At 40.3% G+C, this 15047-nt stretch overlaps 1 protein-coding gene across 1 annotated transcript in view; it reads right to left on the bottom strand.

Annotated features, from left to right (window-relative positions):
• Positions 1 to 641: 641 nt before the first annotated feature.
• EDARADD (EDAR associated via death domain) overlaps positions 642 to 15047 on the bottom strand; it is a 177857-nt gene continuing 163451 nt past the window's right edge. Inside the window, exons 4-7 of the mRNA XM_053711919.1 lie at positions 6472 to 6560; positions 6314 to 6359; positions 3917 to 3979; positions 642 to 3800 (exon numbers count right to left, since the gene is read on the bottom strand). Of these exons, the coding sequence (XP_053567894.1) occupies positions 3424 to 3800; positions 3917 to 3979; positions 6314 to 6359; positions 6472 to 6560 (575 nt within the window). The 3' untranslated portion in view covers positions 642 to 3423. The remainder of the gene's footprint in view (positions 3801 to 3916; positions 3980 to 6313; positions 6360 to 6471; positions 6561 to 15047) is intronic.

Genomic DNA, 15047 nt, shown 5'->3' with positions numbered 1-15047 from the left:
TCTGGGACTATCGATTCTTTCAATGATTTGGAAGCGCAGTTGGCTGATGTTATACCCTGCCTCAAGAAAATGTGAGGAGACCGGTGCATCTTTATTTTTACATCTTATATTTGATTTATGTTCAGTGATGGGTTCTCTAGCCTCCCTAGTGGACTCTCCAACGTAAGTTAGACCACACAGACATTTAATAAAATATATGATGTAGCTTGTATTTGTACTTTGGACCATGAAGCAATAAAGGTCTGTTTTACTTCATTGTCAAGGCTGAAGTGAACTTTTCTTCATTTGTCTTGCATTGAGGGGTTGGCTGACCCTTTACTCCATGCCTACTCTTTTGGTTGCTGCTCCCTGCTTTGTTTGTGTTTACTCCTTAACTGATTAAGGGGTAACATCCGAAACGTTGTTCTATTTTCTTGTTTGGAGTAGACGTAAATAAACTATACATATTTTATTATTTTGGCATGCTGCCATCTGATTTTCTGTGTTTGATTTTCTATATTAGGCCACAAGCCTTCTCATCCAGGAGATGTTGGAGGTGTGCATTTCTATTGATGAATACCCATAGTTTGAGTAAAATAATCATTTCAATGTCATTGGCTTTGAGAAAGATTTTGTAATATTAGATAAAAAAAGAGAAAAGGAACCCCTAAATATTTATTGTGCATTTAAAAAGCTGATTTAAGACAGTGTAGACATATTTATGCAATAAAATATGTGCTCTAAACACAGCCAATCAATGGATACTTTAGTCATCAATTTCCTATAGCAATAATCCCCTTGCCCATTCAATCAGGAACTGGGAAAGTTGTACGTTGTGCATCACTTTCAATAATTTGGAGTAGCCAAGCCCCTATAATGGGAGCAGTGGTTTAATGATTGTGGGTGCCAGCTGAAATTCATTTGTTAAAGGGACACAAATTTTTTCTTTCATGAGTCAGATGGAGCATGCAATTTTAAGCAACTATCTAATTTACTCCTATTACCAATTTTTCTTTGTTCTCTTGCTAATTTTATTTGAAAAAGATGGCATCTAAGCTTTTTTGTGTTTCAGAACTCTGGACAGCACTTTTTTATTGGTGGATGAATGTATCCACCAATCAGCAAGAACAACCCAGGTTGTTCACCAAAAATGGGCCGGCATCTAAACTTACATTCTTGCATTTCAAATAAAGATACCAAGAGAACGAAGAAAATTTGGTAATAGGAGTAAATTACAAAGCTACTTAAAATTGCATGCTCTATCTGAATCACAAAAGATAAAATTTGGGTTCAGTGTCCCTTTAATGCAAAATATTGTTATAACATTTACAACTTGGGCTTTTAAAGGCAACAGATAATGTTTGGGTATCTACAAGAGATGGGCGAATGTTTTGCAAAATTAAAAAAATTAAACACATTAGTTTGTTCATTTTGAATTTTGAATGTTTGTGCAACTTCTAACATTTGTTTAATGTAATAGTAATTCTAATCTTTTCTTTAAATGTAATATTCAATTTGAATTTTTCTAATAATTCGAATCTAATTATGCAATATTTGAATTTAAAAATTCAAATCAATATATTTGAAATAGTATTTCTAATGCTCTCTTTAAATGCAATATTCAAAATAGAAACATTAGAATTTATATATTTGTATCTAATATGTATGAATTTACTAAATTCCCTACCACATGAATTATTGAACAAGTGAATAGTATTTGTTAAATCAAATGTTACATTAAAAATTTCGAATGTGGATAGTTGATCTAATTATGAACATTTGAAAACTAAAACAGGAAATAACATTCAATTACAGAATTTTAATGGATTTTCATTCCACATTTCAATGTCCACAGGACTATTCGTTCTACCAAACAAATTAACTTTAAGCACATTTGCCCGTCTCTAGTATCTACTACAATTTTACATATACATCCACATACTTTTCTAGCCATGGCAAACTATTCATTATTTTAAGGGTTTACTTTATTGTATTTGCACAGTTTAAATATTAAAGGCACATTGTAGTCAAATTTAATCTATTTTAATGTCTGTCCTGAAAATGTTAAAGGGACATTATACACTCATTTTTTTCTTTGCATAAATGTTTTGTAGATAATCTATTTATATAGCCCATAAAGTTTTTTTTTTAATTAATGTATAGTTTTGCTTATTTTTAAATAACATTGCTCTGATTTTCAGACTCCTAACCAAGCCCCAAAGTTTTATGCGAATACGCTCGACTACCTACTCCAGCTTGCTCCTGTTTGTGTAAAGGGTATTTTCATATGCAAAAGAAGGGGGAGGGGGGAGTGTCTTATTTGCCACTTGCAGTGGGCTTTCCAGCTACCTTTTCAACAGAGCCAAAGTGACAGCTTCTAAGTAAGTTTTTAAACAGTTTTATACTGGATTTTTATATCAGTATCTGTGCATATTATTCTTTATAGTAGTGTCTATTACATGCAGTTATATGAAAATGAGTGTATACTGTCCCTTTAATGTTGTCTTATACTTCCTCCAGTAAAAAGAGGCAGCTGTCCTTATCAACCAGGGAGGATAAGTAGGAAGTAGAAAAACAATACTGAAGTATTAGCTTTAATTTAAAGGGACAGTCTACACCTTAAACATCCTAAAGTCTTCTTTTAGATTAAGTTGCAAATATTCTCCTGCACCATTTCTATATCATGCAGCAGTAACAGTAAAAAAGTTATTTTAAAATGACTATTGCTTCTGGTCACTTTGAAATGGCTGCCAAGCTCTGCCCACTGATGACATCACGATCTGGGATGCATCTATGCACTCAGCTGAATAGCATTGACAGTCTGTTGATTCCAATTAGTGAGTCTTTTGTAACTAGTGAAGCCTTTAATGCAGCCTAGATTGTGATGTCATCAGTAGGCAGAGTTTGGCAGCCATTTCAAAGTGAAAAGAAACAATAGTCAGTTAAAATAACTTTTAAAATAACAGTTTTACTGTTCCTCCTGCATGATATAGAAAGTGTGCAGGAGGATATTTGCAGCTTAATCTAAAGTAAGATTTTAAGATGAATAAGATATAGACTTTCCCTTTAAATTTAACCAACTCTTACTTCATGTTTTTTTCAGGCAAAAAAATATTTTCAGCATGCATAGTATAAAGAATTTTTTTTTTTTTTTTTAAAGAACAATGTCCTTTTAATGTTGTAATAATATTAAAATATTGAAGTCCCTTATTCTGTTGAGGCAACAAAATCAGTTGGTTTCAATCCTAATTTTATTCTGTTGTTTTTTGTTCTGTAAGTATCTGAAATAAGTTGCAAACTATAAAAAAAACACTTTTCTCTAGTTCAAGAATAGATATGACACCTAATAGAAAAATATTCTGTTGTATAAGTAAGACAAAGTAAATCGGACGAAAGACCACTAATCAGCACTAATATGGCAGCAAGTCCATAAAATGTTTCAAGTCAGGTGCTGCTTGTGTAATTTGTACTTGCCCTCATTGGCCAATCCACGTTGACCCATTTCATTAATACTTTCTGGACATCAACTCTTCTATAATGTTTACAAAGATCAATAAGCTGTTCCACAGTCCTTTCGCTGTTTCTAAGCAAAAATCCAATAGTGGGACTTTGCTGTTTCTGCTCCAGAAAACATAATTCATCATAACTCATCCCCCATTTGCTGGCAAAGTTTCTCCAGTTTTTTACAGTAGGATGGCAAGGATCTAGTTTAATTTTTAAAGTATACAGCAAATCTTCATCGTTGAGCAGGTCACTTATAGTTGGCGGAAACAGGCTAATCTCACTGGTTTCCTGGCTGGAACTGTCATTCCTGGTTATACCTACAAAATATAAAAAAATGACTTTAACAATGGGAAGAACTAGTAGCATTGGTTTAGCTACACTTCTAGGCAAATAATAGGCGAGGAAAATGAAAGCTCTAAGACAAAAAACATACCAGGTTTAATTGGCACAAGATGTTGCTGGACCTTTAACATCATGAACAGGGAATCACCATGACCTACAATAAAAAAAAAACAGAAGGTGATTGTGTCTACTGATATCTGACCTCCAAACTTGCTAGGAGAAAAGTATATTGTAAAGAGCAGTCAGTGTCAACTATTCTCTTTACAGATGGTGTAGAAAGGATGCATAAAATGAGGCTGCCATATTTGTCTAATTTTTCAATATGGCACTGCACTTACTAATGGGTGGATTGATTACATTACACTCACTCTTATGGGTCAAAATTAATTGTTATTATAAGTTAAAAGTGCATAGGAAATTAGTTACTAATCAGATTTGCTAAATGTGCTACAAAGACACATTAAACATTGTCAGGCTGGATGTAGCTTGTAGTTTGTGCAACCATGGTCTATGACAATTGAGAACGTTAGTGCATGACTTGATATTACAAGTCCATGTTCAACCGCGTTCACTAGAGATGGAGATCGAAAGCGCACTAACCTCGCACACATATAACAAGTCGAAAGTTATAGTTCGCATTCAAGCTAAAGTTGAAACTGCGCTAGAATATTTTGCACGACTTGAGAACTAAAGTAAACTGTAAGGGTTAAAAAGGTTTAACAGAACACATTAAAATAAAGTATTACATAGAAATGTAACTTTTTTTATAAAAATATAACATATAAATAGTAATATGCTTTTTAAAGGGTTTTGTAATATGTCAAGGTGTTTGACTGGGAAGGGCTCCAATGTGTGTGTGTATATATATATATATATATATATATATATATATATATATATATATATATACTGTATATATACATAACAATATGTGTGAATATATATATATATATATATTTGTGTTTGTGTATACATGCATTTATTTGTGTAAATATGTATGTGCACACATAAATACACAGGTATGCACATACAGGTATGCACATACAGTATCTCACAAAGTGAGTACACTCCTCACATTTTTGTAAATATTTTATTATATCTTTTCATGTGACAACACTGAAGAAATGACACTTTGCTACAATGTAAAGTAGTGAGTGTACAGCCTGTTTAATGGTGTAAATTTGCTGCCCCCTCAAAATAACTCAACACACAGCCATTAATGTCTAAACCATTGGCAACAAAAGTGAATACACCTCTAAGTGGAAATGTCCAAAGTGGGCCCAAAGTGTCAATATTTTGTGTGGCCACCATTATTTTTCAGCAATGCTTTAACCCTCTTGGGCATGGAGTCCTCCTCCACTCCTCCATGACGACATCACGGAGCGCTCCCCCACCTTCCGTTTGAGGATGCCCCACAAATGCTCAAAAGGGTTTAGGTCTGGAGACATGCTTGGCCAGACCATCACCTTTACCCTCAGCTTCTTTAGCAAGTCAGTGGTCATCTTGGAGGTGTGTTTGGGGTCGTTATCATGTTGGAATACTGCCCTGCAGCCCAGTCTCCAAAGGGAGGGGATCATGCTTTGCTTCAGTATGTCACAGTACATGTTGGCATTCATGGTTCCCTCAATGAACTGTAGCTCTCCAGTGCCGGCAGCACTCATGTAGGTCAAGACCATGACACTCCCACCACCATGCTTGACTGTAGGCAAGACACACTTGTCTTTGTACTCCTCACCTGGTTGCTACGACACACGCTTGACACCTTCTGAACCAAATAAGTTTATCTTGGTCTCATCAGACCACAGGACATGGTTCCAGTAATCCATGTCCTTAGTCTGCTTGTCTTCAGCAAACTGTTTGTGGGCTTTCTTGTGCATCATCTTTAGAAGAGGCTTCCTTCTGGGATGACTGCCATGCAGACCAATTTGATGAAGTGTGCGGCATATGGTCTGAACACTGACAGGCTGACCCCCCACCCCTCCAACCTCTTCTTATAGTCTAGGCCATCTTCATGTGTGGAGCAACAATTCTCAGAGAGTTCTATGTTGAAATTCCATTGACCAGTATGAGAGAGTGTGAGAGCTATAACACCAAATTTAACACACCTGGTCCTCATTCACACCTGAGACCTTGTAACCATAATGAGTCGCATGACACCGGGGAGGGAAAATGGCTAATTGTGCCCAATTTGGACATTTCCACTTAGGGGTGTACTCACTTTTGTTGCCAATGGTTTAGACATTAATGGCTGTGTGTGGAGTTATTTTGAGGGGACAGCAAATTTACACTGTTATACAGGCTGTTCACTCACTACTTTACATTGTAGCAACGTGTCATTTATTTAGTGTTGTCACATGAGAAGATATAATAAAATATTTACAAAAATGTGAGGGGTGTACTCACTTTTGTGAGATACTGTATATACTGTAGATAGATAGATAGATAGATAGATAGATAGATAGATAGTTAGAAAAATAATATTACATACCAGGAAGTGCATCTGGAGTCGTTAGAGGACAGTCATTTTCTTCTGGCTATGTAAAAAAATAAAATAGTTATGTGACATGAATCTATTGTACCATACTAATTTGTATAATGTAAGGGAATATTTTATACACACAGGAAGTTCAGTTCAGTATCACAAACCTGCTTTATTCTTTCAGAATCTGGTGAGAGAGTTCTTGGAGAATCCGCTGGAATTTCTAATTCAATATGATCCACAAGAGATTGGTTTGCTAAAATTGTAAAATACAAGATTAAGTACTATTTCAAATGAGTAATGCAATGGCATTGCAGCCAGAATTACACATAGGACAATGTTTAGTTATGCATAATGAAACAATTTTGCAATATACTATTATTGTTTATTATGCCCTCCTTTCATGTAATTTAGGTAAATATGCTAAATATAAATTAAAATAACATTAAAAACAAATTTTAAGCTACATAATAATAAATCTTCATATCTGAGAAGAATGTTGCAATGAATAATGCAGCTTTATTTTATCAAATGAGAACATTGTTTTATGTTTTTACTTATCACTGATTTCCTTGTCCCCCAGAACAAAGACATAAATTATGCTGATCATTTCATTTTCTTCCATGGGAAAGTGTCCACAGCCCCCTGCACGTTTTTTTTATGCATTTTCGTGTATAGTCTTCTTGCATCCTTTCAGAAGACTTTATCAGGTAAGCATAATTTATGTTTTTCTTCCTAATGGGAAAGAGTCCATAGCCGCATTCATTACTTGTGAGGAAATTATACCCAAGCCAAAGAGGACACTGAATACCAAGAACGGGAGGGTAAGAGGCAGCCCAATCGGAGGGCACCAGAGCTGAACCACATCCCATAAAGAAAAAAGTCCAGCTTCACCCAAAAACTGGGAGCAAAAACCATGAAGAAAAATGGTCCCAAGGACACAAAAGACAGTCCCAAGCCTGGCTAAAAAAACACACGCAACGCAACCGAGCCAACAGGACTCAAAGCACACTATCGCCCAAAGGCAGATCCCAGACACACGCCCCCATTAAAGGGGCCCTGACCAACAACTCCCCAAAGGAAGAAGCAAGGTAGAGGGATAACTAACCAGATCTCTGTCTTCCAACAGAGAGATCAAATCTAGCTCGCGAGACTCAAGATAGCCTCACCAGATGCCAAGAAAAAAGGGCATCATCAGCCAAACCCGACCAGGGTGGAGACCGAAAAAGAGAACAAAAAGTATCTCAAGAAACAGAAAAGCCGTACAGACGACTAAGTAGCACGCCATAGTGCAAGCCACAGAACAAAAGGGAAAAAAAAACCTTGCCCAACTCCCCAGCTGGAGGGAACCAAGGAGTTCGCCTCAAACTGTAAAAGAGACCGAGGCACCTCCTGACGAAAACCCTGCAGCCTGGGATAAAAGAAACCAAGAGGGAAAATTCAGAGGATTCAACCCCCCCCCCCCCCGAGAGCTCAGAGAGCACCTCAACAGGGACCCAATGCATCCAAAAGAAAACAGAGGCATCTGACAAGTCGAAAGATGACCAGAACCACAGCTTAGGATCCTGAGATAACCAGGGCCATCCTCCACTACCGCAGAACCGCCTCTAAGAGGACCACCCACACACGTAAAGACCAACCTGTCAACTACAGAAAAAGGTCCAGGGACAGAGTCCCCCCCCCCCCATTGAACAAGAGGGAAGAAAAACAACCAGCCACATCGAAAGAGTGTGACAAGAAACATGGACAGAGTCCCACCAGAACCAGAGGAACACCAAAACCAAGAAGCCAATTCCCAAGGGTATCCCCATCCCTGAACCAGGGACTAACTAGGAAAACACGCACAGAGAGACAAAAGTCCCCCAAGGGAAGACAGAGGACAAGGGAAACCTTGCCCACCGGACACAAAACTCAACACAAGAGTCAAAACGACCCAAAACGAGCCAGCCCCCAAAGGATCAGAGACTACCCAAGTAGCAATCTTGGGGCCCCACAACTGATGCCTTTGCGTAAGCTATGAGGACAAAGTGACCATTACCAAGGCCTTCCACAGGAATGCTGATTCAAGGTCAGAGCAAAAGACCAACAGACCCCCAAAGGAAGTCCAGAACACAGTCCCTCACAGAAACAAAGGCCCCGAACAGCCATAAGAAGGGATCAGACTCTCTAAAAAAGAGAAAATGAAGAACCCCTTCCAGACGCAAGCTGAATACCGGAGGGAAAAATTGGGACAGGTATAAGCAGAGCTATACCAACCCACCCGGAAAACCCCAGTCCTATCCCAGATCCGCAAATAGACCTGAAGGAGGAGGACATCACAGAGAGTCTTCCACAAACTGAAAACCCAAGTCGAACAAGACCTGAGCCAGACTCCGACCAAAATTCCGGTCAGACACTCCTCATCCGAGGAAATAACCCTAAAAAACGGGAACTCTAGAAAACCTGAGAAAAAGGACCGCGAAAAATGCAGAACCGATCTCAAGGTGATAGAACCCTTGACACAGAGTCAAACTCCATAACATTCAGAAACTAGGGTCCCACGTCGGCCCCCGACCCAAAGAAGGTGGAATAGAATTCTGGAAAAAAACAGAACTAGAACCGAGTTCCAGCCAGAGAAGACCTCCAGCAACAGCGAAGAGGCGAACCAGCCCCCCGCGTGACAAGCCACAGGCTAGTCACCCAACAGCACAGCTGCCATATCACAGAGAATGGAGGCGTGAAACCCATTAGCCTTGCATACCAATCAAGCGCTCCACCGCTAATCCACGAAAGGGATCCATTAAAAGCAGAATGAAACAAGGTCCAGAGACCTGAAGAGCGTAAACCCCCCAAAGGGCAGCAAGAAATCCAAGACCAAGGCCCAGAATTGCCCTAGCGGCCAAGGCCCCGCCCCCTATCAGGAGAGCCAGAAGCGACGCGGCGGAAAACCACCAATACAAGCCCCGGGAATAGAATGGCACGCCCACTCTCTCCCGGTATTCGGACCCGAAAGTCCTCAATGTAGATGTATAGCGTAGTTTGTGAAAACAAACAATATAACAATAAAACAAACACTCAAGGTCCCGCCGGACCCGCTAGGTGCAACATGTGTCAATGACAACTTAACATGCACACAAAACTCTGGATCTAACAAGTCCGTGAACAACTTCCATGGAAGCAATAAAAGGCAAGTCCATCCCAGAAATTCCCAAAGAAATAATCGAATAAAAAATATCCTAACTGGATGAAAGAAAATAAGACATCCCAAAGGTATCAGCCAAAAAAAAATCTGGGAAAGAACATGAGCGACCGACAGGAGATGATCAACACCACAAGTCTAGCTCAAAGCACCATTCGAGGACTGCACATTCCCTGAATGATAAAGGAGAGGATCCCCCAATAAGTCGAAAAGACGACGGAGTAGGACGTGCAGCCGCGCAATCCGATATAAAAAGGTGCAACATGGGGGCGGAGTTTGGCCGCACAGGAATATGGCCGCATAAAAAGATAGCTCTAGAGCCCTAAGTCCAATTGCCGACCTTCACGGATACTTAACCCATTAACTTCATCTCAAAACAGCTGTGGCAACTAGAGGGAAGCACCCTGCCCTTTTTAACACAAACACTGTGAGGCTGGAGGACACGGACCGCGTTCTAACAAAGCTAGAATACCACTGCGCAACAAGGCCTACACACAGAGTGCGCAGACCCTTACCGGAGCTGCATAACATCGGGGACCTGGAGATAAGAGAGAAGCCGCCCGGAGATGTACATAAAGCCACTGAACCTGTTGCGGATTGCACGGAAACCCCTTAACCCCCTTCTAGCATAAGGAGCGGCATAGAAATTCGGCCCGTCGCAGGACTGTATATAAGAAACAACGTGAGAGTGGGGTTACCGCATTGCTGGGCCAATCTCATGCAGAAACAGTTTGGGGAAAGCCTTAGATTGAAGGGAAGAGCCCTTGCAGCGGACTAAAAATACCGGGGACATTATAAAGTGGCTCTATATATAAGCTAACACTACAATCTTCAAGCATACTATAGGCCTAAAAGATAAACTGGCATTGCCCCTGAAACCCCTCTTGACCTGCCTTGCTGAACTTTGGGCACACCAATTCACATACATCTCACTAACAGCTCTGCACCACCTATAGAAGACACCTATTTACAAACTATACAGGAAAACACCTTAGTCTGGAGCCTTGCTGGCCTGCCATTACAATACCCCATATATTTACACGTGGCTGCATAGAGTTTTACACAGGAGTATACCTCTGACTCACTCTAGCTTATTCACTAAAGTAACTGCAGGGCTCATGCAAAGAGAGATGCCAAATAAAAAAGCTGCATCAAAAACACCTAAGGATTGCAAATTGTCCACCATAAATAACTTCTTAAGACCGGTGGAACATACCATACCACCTCTTCCCGATCCTCACCCCCTGCATTTTCAAATAGAGGAACCTCTGCCACACAGGGAAAGCACAGATTCTATGCAGCATGTTACCAAAGGTGATCATAAATATTTTGCATCCAGAGATGACATTAGAGAAGCCATGCAGGAAGTTAAAGACTTATTAGGCGAATTTAAAAAAGATATCACAGCTCTAGAGCAAAGAGTCACACATCTAGAGGACAAACAGGACTCTCAACAAACAGATCTACAAACACAAGCAGAAAATATACAGATTCATGCCGACATGTTACATAACTTAATGGACAGAATGGAAGACCTAGAAAATAGGAGCCGCCAGAATAATTTGAGGATCCGCTGCATTACAGAATCCATTTTGCCAACAGCACTGACAGGTTACCTGCAGAGCCTCTTCAGAACGGCAAAAGAAACACAGTCATCTCCGGATGTTCCCATAGAAAGAGCACATCGCGCTCTACGCCCGAGACCGTCAACAAAAGCACCACCTCAGGATGTGATTGTGAGATTGCTTTCCTTTCGGGACAAAGAAGAAATCCTAAAGGGGTCTAGGAACAAGATACCCCTTACACATGTTGGGATAGAGGTACAGATATACCCAGATATCTGTCCCGCCACTCTACAAAAAAGAAGGGACTTAAAATTTGTCACGATGGTCCTCAGAGATAATAACATTCCCTATAGATGGGGATTCCAAACCTGCATTATAGCTATGAAGGACAACACATCCACAGTACTTCGGTAACTTTCGGACCTCCCAGCATTCAATAAAAGCCTACACCTAAAGATTCAGCTCCCGGCATCAATGGCTCATATGCAAGAAGAACCCACTGCGGCTAGAGACGCAATACCACAGAACCCAATGTGAAGCAGACCATGCAGACTCTGTTCTCTCTCATCAAGCTGGTGAACTCATTTCGCCGGATGGCTCTGGCCGGGTGGGGAGAATCCCCCGGCTGGTGTGGGTCCACCTAAGAAGTTGGTGGAGTAAGACCCTCCAATGCTCCTGTGCCTTCAGATTACTCTTATTATCATGCAGATAAGTGCTTAATGAATAATTGTTATTTTAGCTTATATTGTTAGACTGTTTATTTTGCATTGATGTGTACAAAGATTATCATCCTTTCACCATACAGTCTCAGCAAAGCACGATACATTTACATAATAAGCATAGCTCTCTTTGCAACTCACAACAAATTAAAGGGAGGTATCAAATATACAAAATCTACTACTTCTCTTATTATCAACTAAATACACTCAAACATACACTTTAGACCACAGACTCACATCACATTGCATCCCCGCATTCACCCACATCCGTACCACACACATTGCCACAATTAACGCCACACGCACAAACACGTAAGTACCCATCAAACACATATCACTAATCAAAATTTATATATCTAAGGCATTGAACTAGGGACATTTCCCCTAGTGATTTTGTTTCATATTATTGTCATATTCTCTATTGATTGTTAAATTCTTTTTTTGTTCTTGTTCCATGGTCCGGAGAAAGTTATCTACTTTCACTCCCCTTAACCTTATACCTTACCTAGACTAGCCCTCACTCATTCCTTCTTTTCCTCCCGCCCCTCCCCTCTACCCATTTCCTCTCCCCCTCCCACTCATTCCCCCCCCACACACTATGTCAAAACATAAAAAACGCTCCAAGTCTCATGGGATCGAACTGATCACGATCAACACCAAGGGACTCAATAGCCCCGGCAAAAGGTCCATAATACTTAATGACCTGCAAAGGATGGGGGGGACATGATCTTCCTCCAGGAGGCGCATTTTAAAAAGGGCCATGAGCCCAAATGGTACCAGAAACATTACACACAGGCTTACTTTGCGTCAGGCCCAACCAGGAAAGCAGGAGTGGGCATACTATTCCACACAAAAATCTCTTTAATCCCACACATATAGAAAGAGACCCAGAAGGATGATATATTATTATAGTGGGCCTTTTATACAATAGACCCATTACACTAGCTAATTTATATTCTCCTAACACAGCGCAGGCTTCCTTCCTCAACAAAGTGTCACAAAAGATACTAGAACTCCAAAAAGGTGTTCTGTTCATGGGTGGAGATTTTAACATTCCCATGGACCCTGTCCTGGACACCTCCAGTGGCTCCTCCAGCGCCTCCCCTAAGACACTTAAACAGATAAACCGCCTTATGAGGGACATGGTAGTCCACGATGTTTGGCGTATAACGCACCCGAATAATAGGGACTATACTTTCTACTCCCACCCCCACAATGTCTACTCCAGAATAGATTATGTCTTCACAGACACCACAGGACTAACCACAATAGCAGACAGTACCATATATAACATCACATGGTCAGACCATGCCCCTGTCACCTGTACGCTCCTTTGGCCAGAGACCCCCATCTCAGCCTACATGTGGAAATTGGATGATACCCTGTTAGATAACCCCATTAATATCACTGACCTTACTAACTTACTCCAGGAATATTTCCATCTTAATCTGACAGATAACATCCCCCTCACCACCATTTGGGAGGCCCACAAATGTGTGATTCGCGGGGAACTCATTAAGATAAGGGCAAGGCATAATAGACTTAATAGAGAAAAACTACAAAACTTAATGACCTTACTAACCCAACTTGAACAACACCACAAGCACGACCCCACTAATATACCCATACGGACTAATTTGGAACAGGCTAAATCTAATCTGCTGGGTCACCTGCAGGAAGAATATAAAAAAAAGCACTTTTAACTAAACAAAAATTCTTCGAAAAGGGCGATAAAGCAGGCAAAATGCTCGCTAGGGTCATAACACGTAGGAAAACTAAGTCCTACGTCCACAAGATCAGTGACTCAAAGGGCACTATTCATCGAGACGCGAAGAATATAGCAAATGCTTTCATGGGCTATTATAAAACGCTATATAATCTGACCTTGAGTACTACAAATTCGTTGGACACTGCGCCCCAGGGGGAAGATCCCCCCCGAATACACAGTTATCTTTCAGAATCCACCCTTCCCCAACTAACTGAGGAAGATAAAATTTCACTGGACGAACCCTTTACAATTGCTGAAATACTCCAAACTATCAAGGACCTGCCTTCAGGTAAAAGTCCAGGCCCGGATGGCCTAGGTTCCAAATACTATAAAAAATTCTCTAATATATTAGCACCCCACTTATTAAAGATCTTTAACACAGTGCATGACACTTCTTCCCTCCCGAGTAATATGCTGGAGGCACACATTGTTGTTCTACCCAAACCTGGCAAACCTCCTACGAAACCAGAGAACTTTCGTCCAATATCTTTACTGAACTCCGATATTAAGATCCTAGCAAAATTAATCGCGAACAGAATCAATAGAGTCCTGCCACAACTCATATCCACAGACCAAGTGGGTTTTATCCCAAATAGAGAGGCAAGAGACAACAACAACTGATCTCACATGCAAATATAACTTCCAACCCCCTCACCTTACTTTCGACAGACGCGGAGAAAGCGCTTGACCGAGTCAATTGGTCTTTTATGCTTTCTACCCTTAAAAAAAAGAATTTTGGCCCCATTCTCATTAAAAGAGTGATGTCACTCTATTCTTCACCTAACGCTAGGGTTTATGTCAATAGAGTTCTGTCAGACCCATTCCACATAACAAACGGAACGAGGCAGGGGTGTCCGCTTTCCCCGGCTCTGTTTGCGATCTCTATAGAACCCCTGGCTAATAGGATCAGGTCAAACCCCTTTATCGCAGGACTCAAAATTCAAGGCACTGAGCATAAATTGGCTATGTATGCCGACGACATACTCCTCACCCTTACCAACACCTTACACTCCTTACCAGAAGTCCTGAAAGAAATGGAGTTGTATGGCAGTGTCTCAAATTTTCATTTAAACCTCGCCAAGTCGGAACTCTTAAACATCAATGAAACCCAAGAACATTTTAATAAAATATCTAACACATGCCCACTTAGAATAGTACACAAAGAACTTGCATATCTGGGAATCATCATTAAATCAACTTTGACCGACACAGTAGAAGCTAACTATAAAGAAATTAAAGACGATATAATCTCAGACCTATCAGGATGGAGGAAAAAAATCCATCTCATGGCTGGGCCGGATTCATTTGGTCAAGATGAATATTTTGCCAAGAATTCTGTACATCCAGCAAACGATCCCCATGTCCCCATCCTCTTTACACTTACACCATATACAAAAAACGATGGAGGAGTTTGTTTGGCAGGGACTCAGACCTAGGATAAATAAAAATAACCTGTATAAACCCCGTGCAATGAGAGGCATTGGTCTCCCTTATCTACACTCATATAGTCAAG

The sequence above is a fragment of the Bombina bombina genome, chromosome 4 (assembly GCF_027579735.1).
Source record: "Bombina bombina isolate aBomBom1 chromosome 4, aBomBom1.pri, whole genome shotgun sequence".
In the NCBI taxonomy this organism is placed as follows: domain Eukaryota; kingdom Metazoa; phylum Chordata; class Amphibia; order Anura; family Bombinatoridae; genus Bombina; species Bombina bombina.
This window is presented reverse-complemented; position numbering and strand designations above follow the sequence as displayed.